The sequence below is a fragment of the Falco punctatus genome, assembly GCF_963210335.1.
Source record: "Falco punctatus genome assembly, chromosome: 1".
Lineage (NCBI taxonomy): Eukaryota > Metazoa > Chordata > Aves > Falconiformes > Falconidae > Falco > Falco punctatus.
This window is the reverse complement of record NC_137580.1, coordinates 14,604,506-14,619,925: the sequence shown is the minus strand read 5'-3', so window position 1 is coordinate 14,619,925 and position 15,420 is coordinate 14,604,506. Positions and strand designations below refer to the sequence as shown.

Below are 15,420 nucleotides of genomic sequence, written 5' to 3'. Positions count from 1 at the left end.
GCATCTCAGTTATGGTTTCTCTTCTAATTTTCATTTACACTTACCAAAAGGTCATCGGTTCCTTCTCACTATTCCCATTGTTTCTAAATTCCTAGGCTCCCTGGGTGATCAGACCCTTAGGACAATGCCTTTGTTATAGTAAATTAAACAGCAGGTTGTCATCACAGAAAGGGACAATTTTTTCCAGAAACCAAAGCCTTTCATGTTATGTCACTTAGAGATTAAGTCTAGTCTTTTCTGCTTGCTCTTTTCCATTGCTCAAGAGTCCTGACAGATGTCAGAGAAGACCAGGGGTCTTGAGAGAAACACGGCCTGCTCACGGCAAGTGTTCACCTGTAATTGAAGAGACTGCCCGCAAACCTTCCGGTAAGTGTCGGTATGATGTGGTTGCTGACTCTTTGCTTGCCAGCTTCAGAAACTTGGCTTGGAGAGATGCCCCACCTGAGATAAGCGCACCTGGAGCTCGTGTGAGCGCCCAGAGAGCGCACCATGCGCTGCTCTCCCTTAGCTGGAGGACACATCGACGCCAAACACCTCCAACAGTACCGGCATCTCGCTGCTTCCACGGTGTTCACGGTCTAAACCGGCCCTCGCGGCCCACCTGGCCGCCGGCCTCTGCTCGAAGGGAGTCGCCGGGCTGCCTCCTCACAGCCAGGCGGCGGGCCGCCTCACCGAGACCCCGGGCAGAGGGACCTCGCCCCGGGGCGGCCTCACGGGGGCGGCGGGGCCTGGCGGCGGCGGGTTCGGGGAAGGAAGGCGGCGGGGCGGGAGGCCGGCCCTCAGCGCCGCCCGCCCACGTCGCCATGGCGAGGCCGCGGGCGTCCCGCGGAGCGACCCGGCCGCAGGCGGCGGCGGCACCGGGGCCCAGCCGGCGGGGGGCACCGGGCGGCAAAGGCGGCGGCCGCCGGCGGCCCCTTCCTCGGGCGGCGGCGGAGTCCGCCGGGGGTGCACCGACAAAGACCCGGCCTGCAGCCGCGCCATGAGTAGAGGTCTGTTCCCCTGGAAAGTTCAGCCAGTACTTTTCTTACTATTTATTTATTTATTTATTTATTATTATTATGATGATTTGGGGTTTTTAAGAGGCTAAGACAGTGCCGGAGCCAGGGGTTGAGGGTATGTAGCATATTGGGGTGGCTAACAGGTGAAGGAGAAGTAAGTGTGCCCAGCTGGTGAAGCAGGAGGCAGCGAAGGGCAAGGGTGGCTGTCTTGCAGCCGGGGCTGGGGAGCCGCGGTCCAAGCGCCTGGCTGGGGCCATGACCCCGTTCCAGGTTACTTGGAGCAAATTGCATCTGTCATGCTGGCTATAGATTTTAAAAAAAAATATTGGGTTTTCTTAATTAGTCATATCAGCATTTTCAGTGGAATAAACCGACGTGGCTGTAAGTCTGTCCTGTCACACTCTGACATCCCTTTTTTTTTTTTTTTATGAGGTGCTGGGTAGGGGCAAATACACCCACAAATGTAGCTGGATGTAGCCATGTCTGCTTCCTAGGCTGCTTCCCTTTCTGGGAAACCCTCAGCTTCCACTTAAGTTTATATGTGCCCCAGAAAACAGGTGGGAAGAGCTAGGTGGCCACAAACAAGTTTGCTAAAAGGTGCTGGGAAAGGCTGTTGCAATCAGTCGGCGTTTTGCCTTTAGCTTCAAGGCACGTTGGAGCTACTCCGGCCTGTGAGGAGAGTCCCTTGACCATGTGATTAAATACAGCTCTTCTCTAGAAACAAACTGCACTGCCTTGTCTTTTGCTGAATTCAGTGGATGTTTGATTAAGTAAATGAGATGCTGCATGGACCTTATCATAAAGGAGTAAATGTAAAGGGGTTAGCAGTCTTTAAATGATTGGCAACAACATTTATGTGAATGTAATAGCACGTGTTTCAGAAGGATGTGTTGCTGATATCTTCTGTCATGTGTCTTTGTGCTTGTAATTTACCTGTAAAGATTACAGTTACCTTGGAAATGAGGGAAGAATACTGTCCATTTCACTGTGAAAGCAACCTCCCACCTCTAAAATAAGAATTAATTTAACATTATTATGAAGCAGGTTTGTTTGGTGGGTTTTTTTTTTTCATTCCCAAGCTATGAGTTTGAAATAGGAGTCAAAGCAATAGTTTTAATCATCGTGAGGCCATAAAGGGCTCAGAAAAATGTCTGTGTATGTGTCTCATGTTAGTGCAAATCTGCGTGTGTGCCAGACTGTCTTACCATGTACTTGATTTCTGTGGGGTAGGAACCTGGAGCATGTGGGCCAGCAAGGAGCTGTTTACACTCCAGCCAGGTACCATGTGAATGCAGTCTGGAACCTGAGACCTGTGGCATGCCACAAAGTACATCTACCCATTGATAGCTTTTCATGGTTGCAGTGGCTCTACCAAGGCTTTCAGGGTCCTTTCAGCTGCTTGCCCCTGCCATTTGTGACCCATAGCTGCAGATGGTCAGCATTCTTGCCTTGCCAGATTCAACAGCTGCCATTAAGACATGGTCTGTTTGCTTTTCCTCACCTAATACCTCAAAACTAAGAGGCTTGTGGAAAGCTTTGCATCTTCTCTGGGATTCAATATTGTTATTTTGAAGTTTAATTACTATTTCTCACTGAATAGCATCTTCCTAAAAAGAGATTTTCCTTTCGATATTGCTTCTGGATACAAACCTGTCATTCTCTATAAGAAGTATAATCTTTTATAGTGATGAATTACCCATTCGTTTTTGTTCTATTGATTTTTTTGTCCACAACACACTCACGTAAAATGTTGCTGCCTCTTATTGTAGTTTATTTATAAATCTTTTTTTTTCTCTGTAACAAATGTTATCATTAGTACTAAACCCTAAAAGAATGATTTAGGGGAAGATCATATCGTGTCATCTTTTAAACCTATATTTGTCTTTATTATTCCATTCTAAGTAATGCAATTTAAAAATTACTTCACTCTAACTGTAGCAAAATATTGTATCAATGAAATGGCTTTTGATCCCAGAATGGCTAATGTATGTAATATCTGCTAGTCTGATGCTGATCATTCAGTATTGAGTTGATTCATATCTAACATGTATTTCCCATAAATTTCCTTTCACTAAATGTAACAACTAGTTAAATTTTTCCCCCTCTCCTATTACACTATTACATTCTGTTTTCCTGTCCCTATTAAAAGTTTGTGCCTTGAGGCCTACCAGCAGGGCATGCAATACCTACATTAAACCAAATTTAAAAGTAAGGGTGCTCCTGCTGCTAACGTCCTCAGATCACAGATATGCAAACTGAAGGAACTGGCAGCTGAAACTTCAATGGTAGAAAGTGTAGACTGAATACTTGGGGAAAAAACACAGTAGCTCTATATGACAAAAAAGTCCTATTAGCATTTATGTACTTCAAAATGACAAGCTAGACAATTCTACATAACTGTAGGGCTTTCAGCTTTTGTTTTAAGTAAAAACCTGTGTTGTAAGTATAGCATTACTTATATTTTTTATTCAAATGATTGTTACTATTATGATTATGTATTATTTTGAACGTTACTACAGTGCCTGTTGTTGCATTGCACACCACATGCTCCACCTTATATATTAACTTAGGATGTTATTGATAAGTGGACCTAGGTAGCTTGAGGAGGCACAGGGAATCACATGCAAGAACAGTTCCTGAATCAGTTGTCCCTGTGCAAATAAAAGCATTCCAATGAGAGGGAAAACCATTGAAAGTAAGATCGTGACCATTCCTATGCATTATGTCCTACTGAATTAATGATGAGGCCTGAAAATACTTGTGTGGAACTGGAATCTGGTTTCACAGATAATGCACTGGAAATAAAAAAAAGTTGACTGGGAAGCACAAGGAGGATAAGAAACTGCATCACTGTGAAGACATTGTTTCAAGTAACGTTAGTTTTGTTTGTTTTAGTTAAAATGAATGTATTGCCTCAAGCAATCCTACAAAGCCCAAGGGAGCATCCCAGGTTCATAGAGCAGACTGTTTGCCCCTCATTAGACTTTGCAAGGTACGTACCTCTTTTCTTTCAGTGTCATTTTTACTGTGAATAGCTTCGATCAGCTATGCCAAGGTGAGAAATTATGTTTGCTTTTTTGTAATATTTAAAACTGAAAAAATCATAGGCAAGGAAATTCTCACTTAGGGTGGTTTCATAACTAAAAGGGAAAAAAAAACAAAATAGGAAATTTGTTCTGTTTAAGGTAGCTATTTCATCCTAGTTTTTCAATACCTCTTTAAGAGCTGTCGGAAGTTATTTCCGTTTAGCATTGATACAAATGTAGGTCATTGAAAATGTACTGGTTTGGTTGAAAAAACAAGGTGTGGGTTTTTTTCCCATTACAAGCACAAAACATTTTCATGTCTCTTAAAATACAATGAAGAAAACTGGCTTGAAAAACTTTATCCTGTACTTAATAATTGAGAGAGTTAACAACAGTGACATAATACTTCCAAGCCATCTTCTTGCACATGCCTACATGGCTTTCTATTCTGTTGCACTGATGTTGCACTCTGTTACTTGTATCTGTACATGTTTGTCTCCCTCACTGAGTACTGGTATCTCAGTTACTACTCTGCTGTGCTCATTTTCTTGAAATTGCCTTTGTTTCAGAAAGAATTGTGGTTGTTTTCTTCTTTCTCCTCTTTTTGTTTTGTCCTCCCCTTCCCACCCCTCCCCTGATTCTAGCATTCCCCTTAGCCTTTGCCTGAAAGGTCTGAGGCACCTCAGAGTTCAGCAGCTACATGTCCATGTCTAAAAGCAGTAAGAATCTCAAAACACAGTATCCTTGCACCCAGTCTTTCTGAGGGACTCATTCTGATAGGTGTCCTCTCATACATTGATAGAATAAGGACATGCAGTGATGTCTTACAGTTACTTTAAAAAAAAAAAAAATTGTGGCTGGAGACATACTCTGCAGCCATCACTTTTTCCAGTAACTACATTGCTGGAGAGCTCACCCCAGCGGTAGGAGGTTTGTTTCTTTCCTTGTCTTGGGAAGGTTCATGTTCAAGAACATAATTCTGCAGCAGTCCTACAGAAGTTGCAGCTATTTGCAGAAGGGAAATGTGTGATTCTGTAATGGTCTAGACCATGCTGTACATGCCTAGTGATTACAGCAAGACAAAGTCTGCCATTTTTTGATAGGAAATTTTGAGAAAGGTAGTCTGAGTTAACAGAATAGGCAGTGGGGATAGAAAGTTATGTGAGAATCAGTTTGGTCCTTTATGCAACTTTGTTCTTTCCTTGATTAAAAAGCCAGGTGTATTTATAATGATGTTTATTTCTCGAACAAAACCAGTAACGATATTTTCGCTGTGTAGACTGGTAACAGAAATAGTTATAGGGATGCATGGTGTAAAATACTAACTCTGGGGTACATGTCCATTGGATTAAAATATATTTGTCTTAAATAAGTGAGAAATATAAAATTAAATAGGAACCAATTTACAGGTGTAGCAGTCTTTTTTTATAAGCTATTTATGAAATATAGTGAGTCATCATGGAAAAACTGGAGAAATAAGGCTAAAACAGTTTAGGAAAAGCAAGTGACAACTTCTGGAAGCAAAGAAACAGTGGCTCTTAGCCAGTGCCATCTTCACCTCATTTCTCTATTAAGAAACAACATCCATTCCAAGTCACAGTCTCAGTTCTTCATGTTAATGACTTTTTTTTTTTTAATTCTCATTGCATATAACGAGCCATTTTACACAATGATTATTTGAGTTGATGGAATTTTCTACTGTGTATTTTTTCCCTATGTATCATCTTTTCTGTGTTGTTGCTATATTAACATCATTAATAACAATAGCCAGGATGAGGTGAGTATTTATTATTTTTAGTAACTTAAATTCTTTATGATGGATAATCATGTTTGTAGTTGCATCCGTCCAATACAGGATGTTGTAAAACTTACGTAAACAGTAACTAGTTTCCAAGTTGTTGCTTTTGTTTTTTCCCCTTGGCTGTAGCTGTCTTTAACTTAGATGGTGTTACCGATCACAGCTCAGAGATTTATGCCTTGAATATAAAGCAGGTGATGTTCTAAATTGTATATGATTCTAGGGGGTTTTCCCCTGATTGTTTTTTATTAAAATACTTTTGTGAAGATGAGAAGGCATTGGGTATTTCTTTGTTCCAGCTTGACATGATTTTTAACTGCAGTGTAGATTAAATTGCAGCAAGCTGATACCTCAGAATGCCTAGGAATTTGCTTGTTGTAGTTGACTGTTTCAGTCTGGGGGGTTGGACTTTTCCCCCCTCCTCCTCCTCACACCTCCATATCTAGTGTGTTCTCTATGTTCTACTGATTTGCAGAAAGCTCATTTTTGCAGTCTTAAAGTACAAAGGTCAGACAGAGGTTTTTGTGTTGTCTGCTGAATACTTCATATTTAATTACCCAGAGATACTATTTTTCAATTTTTCTATTACCTCATATAAACTTACTCTATCTTAAAATATGTTATACATCAGTTTAAAATATACAATAATTACCTAATTCTTAATTATTCTAATGACATTGTGTAACTTCCTAAATTGTGACTATTTTGGTGTGAAAATTTTGATATTGATTATAACTGACTTTTTATGGCAATACCCCAAAGGTTTACCTTTTGCATGGGCAGCAGCAGCTCATATAGATTGTGTTATGTGCAGCTTGAAAGCGTAAGCCTCTGTTGGTGCAGCTCAGTAGTAGTAAATTCTGGAACAAATTTAAATGCCCTATTTGTGCTGGAAGTTTTCACTATTACATTGTTTTAAATACAGACATGTCAAAATATCTCTACATTGCTCTAGCTATTTTGTTTTCATTTAAATGAACTTCATGAAGTGTCTTCGGTATTCTCAGAGCAATAAGGAGCATGATGCTTATATTAGCTAACATTATGAAAAGAATTTACTCTCATCCCTGTAATGAAAGGCAGCAGAGTAATACAGACAGAGAAAGAGGAAAGCAATAGATTTATGTGGAACACTAATGTTGAATTTCTTTTATCTTTGAGTGATTAACCAGACAATCTTTATGCTCTTTTAAAGAAGAATAAAAATAAATTCACATTACTTTTGTAAAGATGATATCCTCTACAGCTGGGATATCAGAATCTATTTAAACACATGATCGGTAAGTGCATATTATCCTTTAAAATTCAAGGCATCTTTTGTGGATCAGAGTGGAGATGTAAAGAGGTGATGGCTCAAGTGAAAGGTGAAATTATGTACAGTTCAAATTTTAAAATCAGATCCATGCATCCTGAAATTTGCTGTTTATTTAAGTGGATTACCCCCTTAGTGGGCCACCTTTTGCAATATGCTGCTCAAACTGTGGAAAGCTGAAAGCAGTATTACAAGTCTGTATTGCACTAAGGAAAACATTCTGAGATGGGTTTAGGATTTTTTTTCGTTGATTTTCTTTTTTTTTAATTTTGAAAAAGTTAAATACAAAGAAGATTGGACCACTCTGGTCCATACTGATAATGCAAAAATGTAATGGTTCTGGTTTAGAATACAGTTTAAATATGGATAGCTTAATCAATTATTATTGATGTAGCTAGTAAACCATTTCTTCTAGTTTAGACAGAAATATCAGTTAACCAGGTCCTTGAAAGGTAATACCAACTCTGTTTTCTTTCAGAAATAAACATTTGTAATAGCTACAGACCAAAAAATTTAAAAAGATACTTGTATGTGTTTATAGAATGTCTGATATATTACTTTTCAATATTTCAGTATTTAGCTCTACTTGGCAATGCTAATATATTATACATGCTGTAGAAGTATATGTTAGCACCTCACAGTGTTTCTTCTAATTTTTTTCATTTAAATTTAGGATTCATTTGATCAAAGACAAAGATGGCGTAGATGATTATTTGGCGAAGAATATCAAAGGGTTGTCAAAACAAGAAGCTGCTGCGTAAGTTGGCTTTTTTGAGGCATTTTAACATCCATAAGTTTATTGTTTCCTTTGTTTCTAGTCATCATAATCATTTAAATTTAAAGTCCCCTAGGCCCTACCCTTTCTAGTGGAACTTGGCATTTAAAAATTGAAGTTGATATTAAATAATGATGGTTCATTTCTCCTGATCTTAAATATATCAAAGCATTTAACTCCTTGGTTTTACTAATTTGTATATTTACCAAAGTATTATATCACCTTTTTAACATTATTGTTGATATTGTGTCAGTAATTACATTTGAAATTGTGCTGCTTTTTTTTTTTCCTTTTTTTCTTTTTTTTTTTTTTTCTGAGCCTCTGTGAAATATCTCCTCTGGGGTGGAAGCTTAGTATACTGACATACACATTCCTGTAATTTTGAATTATTATTTAGCCAAGCTCATGTGCTGACTTCTGTGGTGAAGCATTTAATACACCATTAGTTATTTAAAAACCCAGTGAATGAAAGAAATCTAGATAACTTTTGATTTCTTACAGCTGAGGTATTTACATTTAGGAGTTACAAGAGACTACGAATGACTTACTCTTCTGGAGTCTTTTAACAGATCTGGGGTTCAGCACCATCAAAATTAATGAAAGAATTCTAACAAATATGAATTGCTGGTTGCTTAAGTGAGATGATTTATTTATTTCAATATTTAAATAATAAAAAGATGCATATACAAGGGCTCTAGGCACCTTAACAATTAATATTGCAAGATCACACTTGCAGCATAAAAATATTCTATCAGACAGGAATTCGACTGGCTAGTTTCTTGCAAAACATGCTTCTTTTTTCCTTCCTAGCCTAAGAACATACTTGCAAACTTTCAAATGAAAATCTAAAAAATTACCATATTTGACTTGAGAGGTAATAACTTCAGCATTGTCCTAAAACCTAACCATATAATACTCAGCAGGCATGCTTTCCTTTCCTGTGATACAAGTCCGATTTGCCTTTATTTTTACAATGGTAACATGATAATGCTAGTAAGTGTTCTGACTGTCAATACAAAGATTATAATGTATCTGGTCCAATGATCTAGGAGAGCAATCTGTTTAGAGCAAACTCATATGCCACTTATTTCATTTGAATTAAGACCAGGTTCAAAGATGATGGACTAAAGATTAATTAAGTCATGGGATTGGGCAGGACCTTCTCAATGTATCATCCTAGAGTTTGCAAAGTTCAATTTATTCTTTTGTTTCTGTAGACAGACTCTTATCACGGTCACAGTCTGTGGGAGAGAGCAGCTTGACAGTGACAGGAAAGTGAGTTAGGTGAGGCAGTGGGAAGTGCCATGTTACTGCTCTGTGAGTACACGTGGTTGATGTGGGACAGTTACGTTTGATCATGCTATCATAATAATCATGCTAGGTGTCATAGCTAGTTTAAATATTCCCTGCTTAAAGAGAAGGAAACTGAGATTGCTCTGTGACTTGGTCACATTCTGCATGAGCTGGACCAGCATAAGGAACAGATCCTTCCCAAGCAAATGCTGTGTTAATAGAGGTCCTGTCCCCTGAATTAAGGGTAGCATAGTTGCTCTGTGAGGAGAGGAGGAAGTATCAGACCTCAGGGAGCAAGCACAGAAGTAAGTACACTCACTTCTTGTCACCCTCGTTCTGCATCAGCTATGCAGTGCTGCTGTAGTCATTACGCTACAATTGTTGCAGACGGACTAGCCTTCCCAGTGACCTGTTTCAGTCTTTAGCCCGAGTGCATTTCCACAGTAGACACACCACGCTAGGGACAGAAGTGTTCTCTCTGTGATTATGCAGGAAGTCACTGCTATTTTAGGAAGGTCGTGGGGGTACAAAGTGTGTGTTACAGCTCTGATTTGATCAGGTCAGCCTTTTACTGCTATTAGAAAAACAAAACAAAACACACACCAAAAAAAAAACCCCACCAAACCAAACCAAACAAGCTCCTCTACAATTTTTCTTTTTATATCCAAACCCTGAGTCTGGAGGTTGTGGAAAAGGAAACCAGCAAGGAAATTCACAATGAAGTGAGAATTTTATTATCCGTTTTGCAATATCTACACAAAGGAGAGTATTTCCGTACTGTTTTGTAATATGCTGGTTTTCAAAGCTTCTTAAAAGATTAAATGGTAATATCATATGTATTCTGGTTTATTTCTACAGAGATTTTTAAAGTACATCTTTAAAAATATTATGTTCATGTTCTGTGTATTTAATTATTCTCAGAATTTTACCTTTTGATAATAGCTCAGCAGTTACAAAATTTCTATAGTATGTGATGTATTAATGCTGTTCTATAAACCTGATACAATCATTTGAGAGCAAACAAATGGTAACAAACTAGCAGCTACAGTTGTATTGGTGCTAGGGTAGTCGAGTTATGCATCAACTGTAATTTTAAACCAATTTATAAAGTTAGGCAATACCATGTCTGTAAATGATCTTACTGAAATCAATGTTACGCTTTGTATGTCTCAGCTGACAACAGATGTTTTTATTTTAAAAATTGTGAGAAGTGGCTTATAATAAGTGGTATAGTTTTTTAAATAGTGTTTCCACTCCAGATGTAGACTATTGCATTTCTTTTTGACAGGCTATCTTTCTTTTGCCACCTAAATATCTGTATTTTTGTTTAATATGGAAGTCAGTCATTATTTTGTCAAGACAAATTCTTGTAGCCACACTCCTGCTTAATATTAAACACCCTTTCTTTCTTTCTTTCTTTTTTTTTTTTTTCTTTTTTCTTTTTGGTGCATGTTAGGTGGTTAATAAAGGAATGTATGGGTAGTATCACATTTATGGAAACAAGCAACATTCTTTAAGGCTGTTCCCTAAAATTGTATACTTCACAATATTCTTTAAAATTAGGATAAGCTTCTTCATAGCTGAAGGAAAAAAAAGGTTGCAGTTATTCTTCTATTATATAGTATTGTATTCTGTTCAAACTTCCACAAATGAGAATAATTCTGTGAAGTTTTCTTATGTTATAATCTCATTTTTCTGTAGAAAAATGTGGAGTTATTTCTCTTTTTTTGTTTTCTTTGTAATAATTTTTGTCTCAGGGTGATATGATAGAAAAGGGGGAAAAAAGCATTGCTTAAGATAGTGCTTTAATTATTTTAAAACAGAATATTGCTTTGTTTTTTTCATTGATTTTGTTTGGTTTCCTTCTCTAAAACTTTAACTTGAAATAAGAAGTGAACGTGGTGTAAGAGACTGGAAATGGAAAAAAAGTAAAAGTTCTCATTAATGCAGAATGTGACTGCTTTCTTGCCACAGAATTAGGCTTCTGTAAGCTTATGAGGAGGTTGGCTGACTCCACTGGCCTTCAGTGTGCTTTCCCTGATACTTTCTCTTCTCGGTCTTGACTTACCAAATCATTAATGGCTCAAAATCAGGTTGCAATAAAAATTAAAAATTGTCCTTATAACTGATGTAAGAGTCAAAAGTTCATGACGAACTGTGAAGTAAGGCATTTTCCATCAAGAGATTGATTCCAGGGATGAATCTTCAAATGAGTTTGGAGTCTAGAATGGATCAGAGTTTCATACTGTCGTTCCTGTTTCCTGATCTTTTAGTCAGGGCCAGAAAGATCAAGTAACAGTTCTCTCCTGTTCATACAAATGAAAATTGTCCAAAGATGACCATATCATCAAAAAAGAGTTAAAGATTAGAAAGAGAGACTTTGAAATCTTTTTGATGAGAGGAACAGTTTTGTTTAGTAGTAGCAAAAAAATGTCAGTGTTTTTACTTAATGTATTTCTGTGAATCAGATGGAGTTCTAGTGTCCTCACTCTAGACTCATTGGTACTCAGATGACATCTAAATTATTATACAGAGATGGTATAGGCTGAAATAGATATGCAGAAAATATGTATTTGTGTTTTCTGTCTTAGGAGTGGTGGATCAGTGTGTTAGTTACGGAAAGCTTGCCTTGATAGATTTGTCTCTAGTAAAGGCATGCTCTGATATGACTTTTTCAGGCTGGAGACAATATTATGTTATATGTATTCGATCAGATGTTTTTGAGATATGGTGGGTTGTTCTGCTTAGAATTCACCGGAAGGTTGGTCCACTTCAAGATTATCTGGAACACAAAAAGGCAAAGGCTTTCATTCTCAGGTGGGCTGTGACCCCCAGAGCAGTTGCCAGCCATCTCAGCTTATACTGGGAAAATCAATCATTAAACTACTTCACAGATTGTATACTGAAAAATGGAATATAATATAGTAGCAATTCTTTGCTTCCATAAACCTGCGTCCTTCTCTGCAAAATTAACTGATCCAGAGGACTAGGTTAATCACCCTGTATAATCAATGGAAATAATGGAAAAATGGAAAAAGTAATTTGATGAGTTGAACCCCATCTTTTAGGATTCAGCCAACTGCTTTAGAGTAAGGTGAATTATACTTTTGAACTACCTATTTCTCTCCATTGCTTGTGGAGACCTTAGGATGACCAGCTCAGATGTCAACATGTACATTTACAGATTAATCCCACACAGGAGAACTATTGAATTTTGAAAGCTGTAAAAAGTCTTAGACGGTTGCATTCACTAATTCCTGAGGCAGCATTTCTACACAAAGCTAGCAAGTCCAGAACAAAAGTTACCTGGCATCCATTTTAAAATTTCTGTAAGTGCCAGCTGACAGATTATTTTTCCATTCTTTAGTGGGAGAATTAAAAGTGACAAGTTATTTACTGCCTTGCCCCTCATGTTTCTGCTGTTTTCAGTGTATCAGCTGTGTAGAGTTAAGGAAAAAAGATGGCAGAAAATTAATGAGGGATTAAGTGTTAGTGCTCTAGATCAGTTTGTGTAAATAGAAGATTTCTTTCTGTGGTGGGTTGACCTTGGCTGGATGCTAGGTGTCCACCAAGCTGCTCTATCACTCCCCTCCCCAGCAGAACAGGGTGGGGAGAAAATAAGATGAAAAAAACCTTGTGGGTCAAGATAAAGGCAGTTTAATGAAGCAACAGCAAAAGTTGTGTGTGTGGAAGTGAAGGAAAACAAAAGATGTTATTCTCTACTTCCCATCAGCAGGCGATGTTTGGCCACTTCCTGGGAAGCAGGGCTTCAGTGCATATATTGGCTGCTCTGGAAGACAAACTTAAATAATGAATGCCTCCCCTTCCTTCTCCTTTCTTTTAGCTGTTATATCTGAGCAAACATCATATGGTATGGAATATCCCACCGGTCACTTTGGGTCAGCTGTCTTGGCTATGTCCCCTCCCAAGATCTTGCCCACCCCCAGCCTACTGGGCAGGGAGATTGAGAGAAAGCCTTGATGCTGTGCGAGCACTGCTCAGCAGTACTCAAAACACTGGTGTGTTATCACCACCTTTCTAGCTCCCAGCACGAGCACAGCACTATGAGGGCTGCTACAGGGCTCAGCCAGACCCAATACACTTGCGTATGTCCTTACTTCTACTAGCTGGTCTTGGAATAGTGAACCCCGTCTGTCCTCCAAGACTAAAGAGGAAGAAACTTCTTCACCTGACTAGAGGCCAGAATGATCTGGAGAGTCCACTGAAACAGAAGAGTGGGGTTTGTGGGCTGATGGAGAGGAGAAGACCTAGCCTGAAGGGTGGTTTCTTTATTTTCATCATAGCCGTGACAGACTGCTAAGCCCTGCTATTAGACTGGACTTCTGATCTTGTCCTCTGTTAATAAGTTATTTAAATTACAAGAGTTTTGGTACTGAGTTTTAGATTTATTTGCTTTTCTATTTGTCCTTATTCTAGTCTTTTGTGTTGATGGACCAGTTCTTTAAGGAAGCTGAACACAAATAGCTGATTGGGGTTTTAATCCAGACTTTTTAGTAGCTGCCACCTTTACCAAATAAATTAGTAAGGTGACTTCACAGGTGACCTCTGAAGTCTTTGACTCAACGAATGGATTGGGACCTTTTTTCATTGATAGCTTTTCAGATTGCCATGTTTTCTTTTTGACATCCTGAGTTCTTTACTGGGGCTTCTCAGTTTGAACATGCATATTTTAGGCTCGGGAATTTTGTGTTATAAGGTGGATTTGACCATTCCTGTGTTATGGAGTGAGGGTCTCAGGGGACAGGGGAGGGACACTACCAAGAGTAAGGCTTAGGAAAATATCTTGTTGGTGTGAGGTTAAGGCAAGGAAGGAGGAGGAAAAGCTGCTATTACTAGGAAGTTTGCAAAAGGCAATTTCAGACACAGGCAGATAATGTGTAGGTGCAGATTCTGCTTTTCTCTTGTATTTCAGTCCTTGCTAGCGCAGTACTTCATTGTAGTTATGCACTGATTTGAGGTGCTTCCATTTCTTCTGTGGAGACACTATGAAGACAGGAAAAGCTCAAGGCAGGTAAAGAAGGGCATAGCAGCAAAAGAAGAAATAACTAAACTGTTCTTTTCCTTTCATGTTCAGGTCCTAGCAAGATTTTGCTGTTGTTGCTGATGTCAATCTTTGGATATGACCTGTGAGCACCTTATGACCCTCTTTGTTCGCATTGCACTGGTTGAGAATGGGTGGAATGTTGTGTCATTTACATTTTATGAGGATGTTTCTTCACTTTTAAATACTAAAAACCGTGGAAAAGGGTTTATCAGAACTGAAGAAATGTATCCTGTCATAGTAAAAGAAATTTTAAATCAAGGCACTCTATCCCAAACTCCCTGCTGATTGCAGAATGGGAGATGGAACAAGTCACTTATTGAGCTAGATGATAAATTTTAGATTTCTTTCACAATATTATTTAAATATGTATTTTTTTCTGTCTGAATAATTCCTAAAAATCTTGCTTGCCATGACCAGGATTCAATGTTTATTAAACAACTTTCAAAAAGATATTTTACCACTTAGAGGCACACATTCTTTTTGGTCAATTCAATGATCTCTGTGAATTTCAGGCCTGAAAAACATATTATTTAGTGTAATTAGGCAGTGATCTAAAGAACAGAACTGTGTGGGAAGTGAATGGTTTGCCTTTCCTAAAGAAACTTCTCTGTGCGTTTGTGTAATGTGAAAGGTTTTTCTTGAAAAGGTTAAAAAAAGTTCTAATCAACTTCTGTACATTATGTAGAACTTCATTTTCTAAACTCTGCAAAAGAAAGTTTCATATTTAATGGGAAATCATGAATTATTCCATTTATTATCTACTTCCTCCTTTCAAAGACATGATCTGGATAAAAGGCGGGGTGAATAATTTCAAAAAATACAATACATTTTTAATGGGAAGGTGCAAACTACAGATTCTCATGACTATTAGCAAGTATAGAGGAAACAGAATTTTACTTGCAAAAACTCATCAAACTCTTGCAAAGATAAAATACATGACATACTTTAATAAAGAAGAACACAGTGAGCTGAAGTTTTTCTTTTTTTATGTAACTTGTTGTTTTTACTAAGTTTGGTCTTATGGATTTCTAGTGCTTTCATTTCTCAATAGTTCAACAATATTTAGTACTGAAGATAATGTACAAGCAATACACAACTGACTTCTATTTTTAAAACACTCTATAAAGGTGAAGCATCTCTAACATAACAAAAG

General features: G+C 38.2%; 1 protein-coding gene across 1 annotated transcript in view; it reads left to right on the top strand.

The window, feature by feature from the left end:
- The first annotated feature begins 238 nt into the window (after positions 1 to 238).
- TTC29 (tetratricopeptide repeat domain 29) overlaps positions 239 to 15,420 on the top strand; it is a 139,567-nt gene continuing 124,385 nt past the window's right edge. Inside the window, 3 exon segments of the mRNA XM_080373756.1 lie at positions 239 to 366; positions 3,894 to 3,990; positions 7,808 to 7,891. Coding sequence (XP_080229882.1) covers positions 3,899 to 3,990; positions 7,808 to 7,891 — 176 coding nt within the window. The 5' untranslated portion in view covers positions 239 to 366; positions 3,894 to 3,898.